Here is an 11,705-nt window from a genome sequence, read left to right as displayed (position 1 = left end):
CCCTCTTAGTTGCTGAGTCATTTCTCTAGTCCCTTCCCCATTCCATTTCATATTAAACAAAGAACACTCATGTTTTGAAGATGGAGAGCAGATATGCAGGGCAGGGGTCGTGAGAGACATGGAAAGGTGTATTTAAGGGTGTGGTCAGGGAAAGAGTTGAGCAGACTGTTGCAGAGCTAGGGAAGTATGATTTGATGGAATGGCAGAGACAGTGGAGGTGAAAGCAGCAGGCCTGAGGAGGTGAAGGATCCATGAAGCTAAGGTCAACAGAAGCTACTGCCTTCATGATATGGGGGGGCTTGTCTACAGAGCCAAGTCTGAGTGGCAAGGAGAGTAATGCAAGTGAGATGAGTGAGCTTCCAGGGAGCTTTTGCAAGGTGATGATTTAGAAGAGGTGGTGAAGATGGAGACTTTCAGCACTGCTCAGCACCTATGTGTGGGAGGAGGATTGTCTTCCACCCAAGAGGGCTCAGGGTATCTGTGTTCTGAGGGACCCTGAATCAACTACTGTCAGGTGATAGAAGCCCAGTGCTGGAGACTCTTGGCAGCTGGGAGCAGGGATTGACTTATAGTGATAATCTGTTTGCATGGGGTTTTACCACAGTGGGGCTTTGGGTTCATACCAACTTTGGTGGTAACCTAAACTTTGCTTCTTCCTACTTGTCGAATCTTGGGCCTCAAGGCTAAATAATGCCCAGCACATAGGGTGGAACCCAAGCTCTTAATTTTCTTCAACCTCTTCCCCTCAGCTGATTGGCCGGGCTGGGGTGAAATAGGGAGGGAGAAGAGAGGAATGGGTCTTGTGGGCCTTCTCCACGGTCTCAGAAGCACACTTGGTGTCGTCTCAGGGATGGAGCCTTGTCTTCTGCTCATGCTTTCTTTTCTTTCCCAAGGTATACTCAGGCCCTGCCAGTCTTTCTTCTTCCAAGGAGTAGCTGTCTGGACCCTCCACCAGGGCTGGTAAACTGCCTGCCACCCCGCCAGTAGCAAGCATTCTACTTCTATCACCGTATGGAAGCTACGGGCCGGGCTTCCAGAAGACAGCTGTGCCCACCTGGGACCATGTGGCTGGTCCTGGCCTATCTCCTCAGCTACCTGCTCACCTCTAGTAAGGCCAAGGTCTTCAGCCGCTGTGAGCTGACCAAAGTGCTTAATGACTTCGGTCTGGATGGCTTCCGGGGATATAACCTGGCTGACTGTGAGAATCCTTCTCCCATGCTGGACTCAGTTCCCTCTTATCTCCATTGGCTCCCCTTGTCCTTCCGTCCTACTACTTGAAGCCTTTTTGAGCTCAACCCTTCTTTGTAAAACCAGAAGTCAGTGAGACAATAGGCAGAGACCTCCCAGTCCTGAGTTACCTACATAGCAAGGGGTAACAGCCAGGCAGATTAGAGGCAGCTATGTTGGCAGCCAGGAGTCAAAGGAACCAAGCATCTTTTAATACATTAAACTTTATCTTGGCCATGGGGATCAAACATGCCTACTGAAATTTAGAAGGCAAACTGAACATATTATTTACACCAAACATTTCAAACCAGCAGAAGTTTCAGAAAGTTGTATAGTCACATTTTGATTCATTTGTTTCTTTTCTCATCCCTCTTTGTAGAGCTTGCCTGTGTCTTCTTGCCTCTAAAGATTTAGTTCTTTTAGATTGAGTCAACAAATACAAGTCCTTCTATATCTTAAACAATGAGAAAGTGTTAAGATTGATAGTCAGGAAGGCTGAGGTCTGGTTCCTGCTTTGAGGTAGCTGTGTGTGACCTTGGAGGAAGTCAGTTTACTCTCTGACCCTCGTTTGATCCATCTGCAAAGTAGGTGGGAGGGCACCTGTCCTTATTTCCTTGAGGCTCAGGGGAGCCAGTGTAGGATTCTATCTGTGAACACTCTGGTCTGCGGTGGCCCAACCCACTTGACCCCACAGCCTGTGTCTACCCCTTGCAGGGATTTGTCTTGCTTACTACACAAGTGGTTTCAATACAGCTGCTGTGGACCATGAGGCTGATGGAAGCACTAACAATGGTATCTTCCAGATCAGCAGTCGGAAGTGGTGCAAAACTCTCACCCCGAATGGCCTCAACTTGTGCCGGATGTATTGCACTGGTAAGCTGGGGTTGGGGTCTACAATGGCTTTCACTTTTTCCCAGGTTAGTTTGCTCTCCCTGCCTTTGTCTCCAAGTGAAGATCCCCAGGAGGTGGATATGGGGCAAGAGGTGAAGGATGGTCCTCCATGAATCTGATTTGGGGCCCCAGCTGGAAGAGCTACAGGAATGAAGACGGTTTCTGTTGGAGGGGGGAGGAGTAGAGTGAAGCCTGTACTTCCAGAGGTGAAGGAATGTGTTTGTGTATGAGAGAGAGAGAGAGAGAGAAAGAGAGAGAGAGAGAGAATGATGATGATGATGTAAGATGTATTGCACTGGTAAGCTGGGGTTGGGGTCTACAATGGCTTTCACTTTTTCCCAGGTTAGTTTGCTCTCCCTGCCTTTGTCTCCAAGTGAAGATCCCCAGGAGGTGGATATGGGGCAAGAGGTGAAGGATGGTCCTCCATGAATCTGATTTGGGGCCCCAGCTGGAAGAGCTACAGGAATGAAGACGGTTTCTGTTGGAGGGGGGAGGAGTAGAGTGAAGCCTGTACTTCCAGAGGTGAAGGAATGTGTTTGTGTATGAGAGAGAGAGAGAGAGAAAGAGAGAGAGAGAGAGAATGATGATGATGATGTAAGCCTGTTCTTTGCTTCCTAATTGTGTTGCTCTGTCTCCCACTCTAGACTTGTTGAATGAAAACCTCAAGGATTCTGTTGTCTGTATCATGAAGATAGCTCAAGAGCCTCAGGGTTTGGGCCTCTGGTAAGTAGCTGAGATTGGAGTCCCTTGGTGTGGTCAGAACTGGGGCACGGGGGAAGCAACAGGAACTGGTCTTCTAGGAGTACCCACTTTGTCCTAGGTGACACACTCCATGGCTTCATGGCCCAGCCCTCATAACCACTCTTGGTGTCAGAGATTATCACCATCCAGATGTTTACAGATGATCCTCTCAGGGAGAATAACAAGTCATTGGTGGTCACATGACCACACAGCTCAGTCTGGCTCTTCCAAGACATGTCTGTTTTGAAATGTCCATTTAATGGCTCTCTAGTCCAGGGTCTAAGAAGATTGTTCATTTTTTTGTAAACTGTATATATAAAAAACAAACTTTATGGGGCTGGAGGGATGGCTCAGCAGTTAAGAACACTGGTTGTTCTTGCAGAAGACCTGGGTTCGAATCTTAGCACTCATATGGCAGCTAACAACTGTCCATAACTCCAGTTCCAGGGGATCCGACAGCCTCCTCTGTCCTCTGCGGGCATTACATGACACGGGTGCACTTACCTACATGCAGGCAATACACGCATACACAAAAAATAAAATAAAAAAATAAAATATTAAAAAACAAACTATATAAAAGTGCAAGATGTACAACAGATGGCAGAAGAGGTTCTTTGTTTGAAGCAGGGGTAGGGCTCTGTAGCCTCCCTCTTCCTGTTTTTTTTTTTTAACCTTCTCCCAGCAATATGTCCTTTGAAGTCTCCTTATGACAAGAAGTTCTCTGAGCATAGCTTTGGGCACTGGCCTAGATGGTTGCTTCACAGAGACACCTGGATCTGTTGCTCTATAGGCCAACTCTGCTGGTCCATTTCTCTCCTTTCAGGAAGGTGTATGAATAACAGGGGGTTGCAGGCACCTCCCCATGTTTCTGAGCAAGTGTCAACACACCTTGTGCTTTTCTTCATTGCTGAGAGCATCTTAAAGCCAGCCTAGGAGCTGGCTTTAAGTTATAGCCAGCCTTTTTTGATAGGAATTTCCCAGTTAGTCTTCAACCTCCCTTCCACTTGTGTTTGTGAATGAGAAACCAGCAGGTAGGGGCAGAATATGGGAAAGGTGAAGCACCCAACGGACTGGGGCACCAGGGCCATGGACAGATGTAAAAGCTGATAAGGCTGGGGAAGAAACTTGGGAAGCATTGGAGCAGAAAGAAGGCAGAGAGAGTGAAGATGGGATGGGGGCCTGTTTGGATTGCTCTGAGGGAGCTTAGGTGAGCCATGTAGAGTCTAGAGAGGGACAGGTGCACCAGTGGTGGGCACAAGAGAGGTTAGGTACATGGGGCTATGGAAGAGATGCAATGACAGGTGAGATGTGGTCTAAGAGGAAGAGGAGGAGGTGAAAATGACTGAATCTAGAGATAGTCCAGATACAGTCCTTGAAATGGACACAGTTTACTCGGTGTGAGAACAGTTGAAGTCCCAAGAACTGAGTCTGGGGATGAGGTCAGATCTATAGGACAATGTGTGTACAAAATCAGGAAGAGACAATGTATCTCAGATACTGTTCTATGGGGTGGAAGATCTAGTCCTTATGGGTTAAACCAAAGAAGAGCTTTCTTTTTTACACTTGAAGTAAATTCCTGGCATGAATTACTCCTGAGAGGTGACTAAGGCTAATTGTAGGAAGTGGTCCCAAAAGATGGAGATGCTGTCTATTCCTCCCACTCACATGCACTGGAGACTCAGGTATGAAAGGCCTAGATAGATACTGGGCTTCAGAGATAGCTGAGACCTGCTTCCACCCTCAGGAGTCTTATATTCTAGTGGAAGAGACAATTGACTTCAGTTGACAGATGTTTAGAGGTCTTTCAGGGACAGTTTTGATCACTGAGCTCTTTGACATTGACATCATAGAGGATACTAGTTTTCAGAGCTTGGGATTCCTGAGAACTTCGGCCCCCCAGGACTCTATGGTCTTGCTTATCTCTCTTATGATGTTAGCTGTGAGGAGCCTGGGAGAGTGCTTATCATGCAAGCATGAAGACCTGAGTTTGACCCCTGTAACATATGTAAAATAAACTGGATATGGTGGCACACATTTGTAATCCCAGGATTAGGGAAATGTAGACAGGCATAGATTTGTGAGGCTCACTGACAGCCAGCCTAGCCTAACTGGTGAACTCCAGGTTCAGTGAGAGGCCCTGTCAGTGAAAGATTTATCGTCCTCTTTTTTTTTTTTTTTTTTTTTTTTAAAAAAAAAAAAAAAAAAAAAAAAAAAAAAGATACACAGCTCCTGAGAAACATTTGAGATTGAGATTGATCTCTAGTCTCTACATGTACACACATACCAAAATAAAGATGACCCAGCAGACCCAGAATGGAGTACTGGTTCTGAAAGAGTATATAAACCATAGTAACCAACAGTGAAAAGGCCTAGACTGCCAACCAAGGAATGCTGAGTGGGAGTGTAGCCACGGACCCATGGTGAATAATTTTGCTTTACAGCCTGAGTTTTTCATTTGGAAAATTGGGGACTTGATATCTGCCCAATCTATCTAGTGGATCAGTAGGGGACAGGAAGTGGTTGGTGATAAATGGGTGACAGGGATGATGGCATGTAAACTATGACAGACTGTACACATACATGTAAGGTGGCATCACTGTCCCCAGAAAAACCAGGGTGTAAGAAAAAAGTTTTGTACCCCTACTCCAGACTCAAGGTTCTAACCCCTTGACTATGACTTATGGTGAGCTGGAACATGCTAGTTTGTATCTTCAGTGGTAAAATAAGAAGGCTAGATATTGAAGTTTTAGACCCATTCTCTTTCTCTTCCTTAAAGTTTCCCAAAGGGGATTCTTTGCTTGTTGGTTTCCTCATTCTTTTCTAACTCAGGAGCCCCTGTCCTTGCCTCTCTGTAGTATAGATCAGCATGCCCTTCCTGTTCTCTGAGCAGTATCAGGGCTGAAGCTGATATGGCCTCTTTTCTTCCTTGTCTCCTTCCTCAGGGAAGCCTGGAGGCATCACTGCCAGGGCAAAGACCTCACCGACTGGGTGGATGGCTGTGACTTCTAGGACCCTCTCTATACAAAGCAAGCCGCACACAGCTGGCTGGGAAGTATGGTTTGTTCCTGACCCAGGCTTGGGAAGACAAGCCAACTAATAAAAATCTAGTTTGACATAATCATGCTCCTCAGCATTCAGTGGGTCTGCAGGTGCTCGCTGGCTCCAAAGCTGCTCATTTTTCTCTCGTCTTACTTGTCCACCTGGGCTAGGTTTCAAGTAGACTCCAAAAAGCCCACCATGGGGGACTGGAGAGATGGCTCAGCACTGACTGCTCTTTCAGAAGACCCAGGTTAAATTCCCAGCACCCACATGGTGGCTATAAACTGTACTTAACTCCAGTTCCAGGGGAATCTGAAGCTCTCTTCTGACCTCCACAGAATTGCATGACATGGGTGCACTCACATACATGCAGGCAATACACTCATACACATAAAACAAAAATAATAAATAAAATATTTATTTAAAAAAGCCCACCATGAAAGGTCTGGAGACAGGGCCAGTGCCTTCCGGGCACTGATTTAGCAAAACTCCAGATTTAGCAAAAACCAAACCAAAACAAAAACAGGATGCTCCAGTTAGATCTGAATATCAGATACACAAATAATTGAAAAAAATAAATATAGGGGCTGGACAGATGGCTCAGTGGTTAAGAACACTGGCTACTCTTGCAGAGGACTTGGGTTGGATTCCCAACACCTACATGGCGCCTGGAAGCTGTACCTGGATCTGGTGTTATGTACCCTTGGCTCATTTGGAAATGTCCCTGGGACAGTTTCTGCAGTTCTGATTGAGGATGGCAACGCTTATGCCTCAAAATCTTGTATGGGTCATATTAATAGCTCAACAATTATGTATCTGAATTCAGATGTAACTGGGAACTGTTATAGTTTTACCTGGAAGCTGTACCTGGATCTGGTGTTATGTACCCTTGGCTCATTTGGAAACGTCCCTGGGACAGTTTCTGCAGTTCTGATTGAGGATGGCAACGCTTATGCTTTGGTCCTCCCTCTGGTGCCCCTGACACACTCCTGTCATGGAGCGGTACACAATGATTGTGGATGAAAGACCACAGGGGTTTCCCTTGGCTTCATCTGCTACCTTGCTCTCTCATGCCCTTTAGAGGCAGGAGATTCAAGTATCTAGTGATAGCTGTTAAAAGGCTGGAAGATGGGGGTAAGACTCGCTAGTGGGTTCAGGGGAGCAAGTTGCAGAACTACTACAGTTGTCTGCCTTTCCCAATATGTGGGAGTCTCTGAGGAAGATGGCACAGTCCTGTTGACAGAGAGCTGTCTTAGTTCACCAGAGACACCTGTATTTAAAGGAGGAAGGTGGGCAGAGCCTTGAGATTATAAGAACAGCAATCAAGGTGATAGGGTAATGTCTTGAGTTCACATTGTAGAGTCTTCTGGAAGGGCTTTCACAGAACCCTGTATGTGCTAAACTGTTAGTTGAGGCATGACTGGTGGGTGACTCCTAGGAGGGGCCTATGGTATCACCCACCATTTCTTTTTCCCACAACTGACCTGCTATCTCTTAATGACATTGGGTCAGCAAACACTGGAGAGAGGGCTGAACATCTGCAATGGATAAAACAGGCCAGTTGCCTTCTACTGTTTGGGCTGCTCAATGGGATGATAAAATGTGGAAACTGTTTACCCAAATAGACAGTGATGAAACCTCTTGCTAAGAGGGGACATTGACAACTAAGGGATTTATTAAATCACAAATAGAGATTGCTTTCTCTTTAATGTTACAGCAAATACCCTGTGCTGACCATGAGTCATGCATTATCTAATTTATACCCTAGGACAATAACAACGATGTGGGTGGGAAAGAAAATCTATACCTGAGTCAATATGGCTCCCTGTGTGCACACAGTCACTATGCTTGGTTGAGGGGTTGATGCTATGGCCAGAGACCCGGAACACATCTGTCTTAGATGCTGAGAAACTTCAGATGTTATCTGTGCTTACATTGCCTGATTGCTCCATTGAGCCCCATTCAGTTAGTCTGGGAAAGGAATGTAGGAAAGGGTGAATTAAGGCTCTTGGGTTTAACAGTTCTCACCAAGGGGAGAATTGTTAAAAGGATGTGGACGCTTGAGGTTGCTAGTATGGCCTCAGGCTTCTCAAGGTAGGGCTGGGCAGTGTCAGGTCTGGACAAGGGGGCCCTGGAGATACCTGGGCTGGGGAGTTGACTGCGAACAGGTAGAGATGGAGAAGGAATATCTGGGAGGGAGTGCTCTGATCAAAGTCATGGAGCCTGGCCTGTGATGAGGGTTGACAGTGAGCAGACTCACCTGGGAGTGCAAGATAGAACACTAGGCCCTAACCTAGCTCCTAAGAGAAATGTTCAGGTCTCTTAAGTACCTACCCAGGGTATGTCCTAGTGCCTCCCTGTTTCCACATCATTCTCCCCCACAGTTTCCTGGTCACAGTCTTGCCTATTTGACCTTTTTGGTTTTCTGTGTGTGTGTATGTATCATTCATGTTCATGTATGCAGAGGTGTGTGTGTGTGTGTGTGTGTGTGTGTGTACAAGCATGTGCCCCGATGCTCCCCATTTTTAATGTGGTCTCTGTGAACTCAGGTCCTCATGCTTGTGAGGCAAGTACTTTAATGACTGAGCTCAACTTGAACTTAATGGCTCTGGGAACTAACTGTTCCTCCTTCTACCCACACTTAGCTCTTTAAATCAAGCCTTTATCCCTGCTCTCTGGGACAGTTGCAGTGGCTTCTTGTAAGTGTCCCTACCTTGTTCTGTGCCTTCCCCTGTCCTCTGTCAGAGTGACCTTTCTCTCATTTTTGCCTTGCATCCCAATTACAGTGTTTTTTCTCACCTTTAGACTGAAATTCAAGTTCTTTCTTGGTATAGGTGAGCTCTCTGGTCCAGGACTTACCTGAACAATACAAAAATCATCTCCCAACTGACCAGAGACTTTTACTCTAGCTGGCGTGTGTCCCTGGCAGTTAGTTCCCTGAGCGCACCATGCTGCCCCGTACCCTTCTCCATCACTTCTTCCCCTCCTCCATTACTCTGGTTCATAAATTCTGTCTTTTGGATGCAACAAGCCACAGGGCCTTTGTGCCCCCCTTGGAATGCATTTCCTCAGAACTTTTGATGGCAATTCCTCTTCTTGTCAGTTCTTTTCTCAACTTTACCTCCTCAGAGTGACTCTCTGACCACCATAGCTGAAGGAGGCCCCTCATGACTCCTTGTTCTGTCCTATCACTGTAGCAGGTACCACTATCTGAAATGATTTCATACACATCTGAATTTATGTACATCTCTCAGTCTCTTTCTACTAGATTTTAAGCACCATGAGAACAGGAGCTCCATGTGTTCCTTCTGTCCCCAGCACCTAGAATAGCTGACCCACAGTACTCAATAAATGAGTAAAACCGTTGAAGGCCCAATTGCTGTGTGAATGAGTGAATGGCAGGCACTCATTTAATGTTTGCCAAATCAGAGAAAGAATGGGTCCTGAAGCCTTTAATAAAGCAACAATTCATGTGATGGTATTGCTAAGAACAACCTACATGCCAGGCCTCTGTATCTCTGCATCCCTTTAGGAGGACACATTATTCCTCCTGAGCCCTCTTGAGTAGACTGCCTCTCTAGGAGGTGACCCTATGTCCTTTATCCAGTTCCTTCCCACTGTCCCCTTGGTCAAATCTGACAGCCTGGGGAGCCCAGCATGGTGTGGGCAGAGATGGAGTAATGTGCTTTCTCTAGGATCCCAGCCATTCTGAGTGTGCTGAGCTCCAGTTGTCCCAGGGACTGATGGGTGTATGTATATCTTGCTTGTCTGAACACCCTGACCATGTTCTTTTAAATGTTTGCTGAGAAGGTGGGAGAGGAAAAGAGCATGTGGAAGAAAGGGAAGAAAAAGTAGATGGTTTGGATAAAGTGGCAGAGGTTTCTATGGAGTATGGGAAGTTTGCACTTAGCTATCTTTATCTGTAAGTGCAGGTGGGGAGATAGGGTCTCTTGGTGGCTGAAGACGGCCTTGAAGATGCTTTCCTGGGCTGAGGTAGTGGAGCTCTGCTGTGTGTTCTATGCCCTCTGAGCACCTGAGGACTTTGGAAGGTGGCTGAGTCATATAGAGATCAGCATTTCCTGGACTCTGTAAGTGGCATATGTGCCATCTAGTTTTGCTCTTTGCCTGGTCAGACACTGAAAATTGTGAGCAAGCCTCTATCTTTTTAAAAAAGCTATAGATATTTTAATATAAGTTACATGTGCCTTTAAGCACTGTTTTTCATGTAATATAGCTTAAACACTTTTTTTTTTTTTTTGGAGACAGGGTCTCCCAGTAGGCCCAGCTGGCCTGGAACTCACTATGTAGACCAGGCTGGGCTTGAACTCACAGAGATCCTCCTGCCTCTGCCTCCCAAGCATTGGGATTAAAGGCGTGTGCTACCAGGCCTGGTGCTTAAACACTTTTTAAAGAGAATACTCAAAATTCAACTTCTTTCTTGTACATAGTTGTGTAGAATTTTAACATATATAGCATATCTGAGACATGTAACTATTTTTCAGTGCCAGGGATTAAACCCAGGGTCTTGTGCATGCTAGACTGTGCCTTACTGCTGAGCTACTCTCCCATAAGTGTGATACATGAAACATACTTATTATAATTTAACCACTCACCTACCATTGGGTCTTTAGGTCACTTCCAGTTGTGTGATCTTTTAAAAATATTTTGTTTATTCTTTTTTATTATTTTCTGTGTGTGTAAGTATATTTGCCTGCATGAATGCAGGTTCACACGAGTTGTGCAGTGCCTGCAGAGGTTAGAAGAGACCATCAGATCCCCTGGAACTGGAACTACGGGCAGCTGTTAGCCACCATATGGGTGTTGGGAACTGAACCCAGGTCCTCTGCAAGAGCAGCTAGTGCTCTTAACCGCTGAGCCATCTCTCCAGCTCCTCCTGTGATCTTTTTTAAAAATTAAAAAAATATTTGTTTAAAAATTTTTATTAGACAAAACAAAAAAAAACCCAAAAAGCTGGGCATGGTAGCACATGCCTGTAGTCCCAGCACTTGGGAGGCAGAGGCAGGCGGATCTCTGTGAGTTCTCTGTGAGTTCAAGGCTACCCTGGTCTACATAGTGAGTTCCAGGACAGCTGGGGCTATAAGGAGACCCTGCTTCAGAAAGACAAAAAAAAATTATTGAATTTTTGAGAATTTCATACAATGTATTTTGATTATACTCAGACCTCCTCCTCTATCTGTACTCCATCTTATTACCGCCCAATTTCATGTCATCTATTATTTTTAATGTTTATTGAGTCTAATTTGTGACTCCAGCCATCCTTCAGTGTGGGCCCATACTGTGGAGCCTTGTCAGTATCACACCCTTAAAGAAATCCAACTCCTTCTCTTTTAACAACTATCAGTTGCCAATAGTTCCCTAATTGAGGTTTCTTAACCACCTCCCCATCTCTATGCTGGGAAATGCATCTGTAAGCCTCTATCCTATGAGCCAGAATACGGCCAGGAAACCTTCTGTCATTTCAGCGGTACCCACTTTCGATGGAGTCGCCTGGCATGTGGAGTGAGATTTCTTTATTATTTCTGATTACTAAGGTCAGACACCACAGGAACAACTTTCCAAAGATTATCTTACAAGCCTCACAGAAAACAAAGGAGGGCTATGGTCACCCCATTTTCAGGAGAAACCTGACCCTCAGAAAAGTTCTAGAGCTTGGCCAAGATGATTTAGCAGGTGTGACTGGGATTTGGATAAAGACGTTAGCTACAAAGGCCACTCTTCATCCTCAGCACATCCCAGCCTCCATGGCTGGACCCACACTTGGACTCTCAGCAGGCTGGACCTCAGGG

At 45.8% G+C, this 11,705-nt stretch overlaps 1 protein-coding gene across 1 annotated transcript; it reads left to right on the top strand.

Annotated features, from left to right (window-relative positions):
* Positions 1-939: 939 nt before the first annotated feature.
* On the top strand, positions 940-5,868 carry Spaca3 (sperm acrosome associated 3). The gene is made up of 4 exons (XM_008848164.1): positions 940-1,198; positions 1,942-2,100; positions 2,763-2,841; positions 5,802-5,868. Exons 1-4 carry the CDS (start codon positions 1,012-1,014, stop codon positions 5,866-5,868), a joined length of 492 nt encoding a protein of 163 aa, XP_008846386.1. The 5' UTR covers positions 940-1,011.
* The last annotated feature ends 5,837 nt before the right edge of the window (positions 5,869-11,705 follow it).

Source organism: Nannospalax galili, unplaced genomic scaffold (assembly GCF_000622305.1).
Source record: "Nannospalax galili isolate Female #2095 unplaced genomic scaffold, S.galili_v1.0 scaffold363, whole genome shotgun sequence".
NCBI classification, from domain to species: domain Eukaryota; kingdom Metazoa; phylum Chordata; class Mammalia; order Rodentia; family Spalacidae; genus Nannospalax; species Nannospalax galili.
The sequence above is the reverse complement of the archived record's forward strand: the minus strand, read 5'-3'. Positions and strand labels throughout refer to the sequence as shown.

Excerpts from the sequence above, each read along its gene's own strand:
- Spaca3 (XM_008848164.1), top strand. The coding sequence starts at position 1,012 with ATGGAAGCTACGGGCCGGGCTTCCAGAAGACAGCTGTGCCCACCTGGG. Across the intron at positions 2,101-2,762 it reads GTGCCGGATGTATTGCACTG|ACTTGTTGAATGAAAACCTC; the intron begins GTAAGCTGGGGT and ends CTCCCACTCTAG. Across the intron at positions 2,842-5,801 it reads CCTCAGGGTTTGGGCCTCTG|GGAAGCCTGGAGGCATCACT; the intron begins GTAAGTAGCTGA and ends CTCCTTCCTCAG.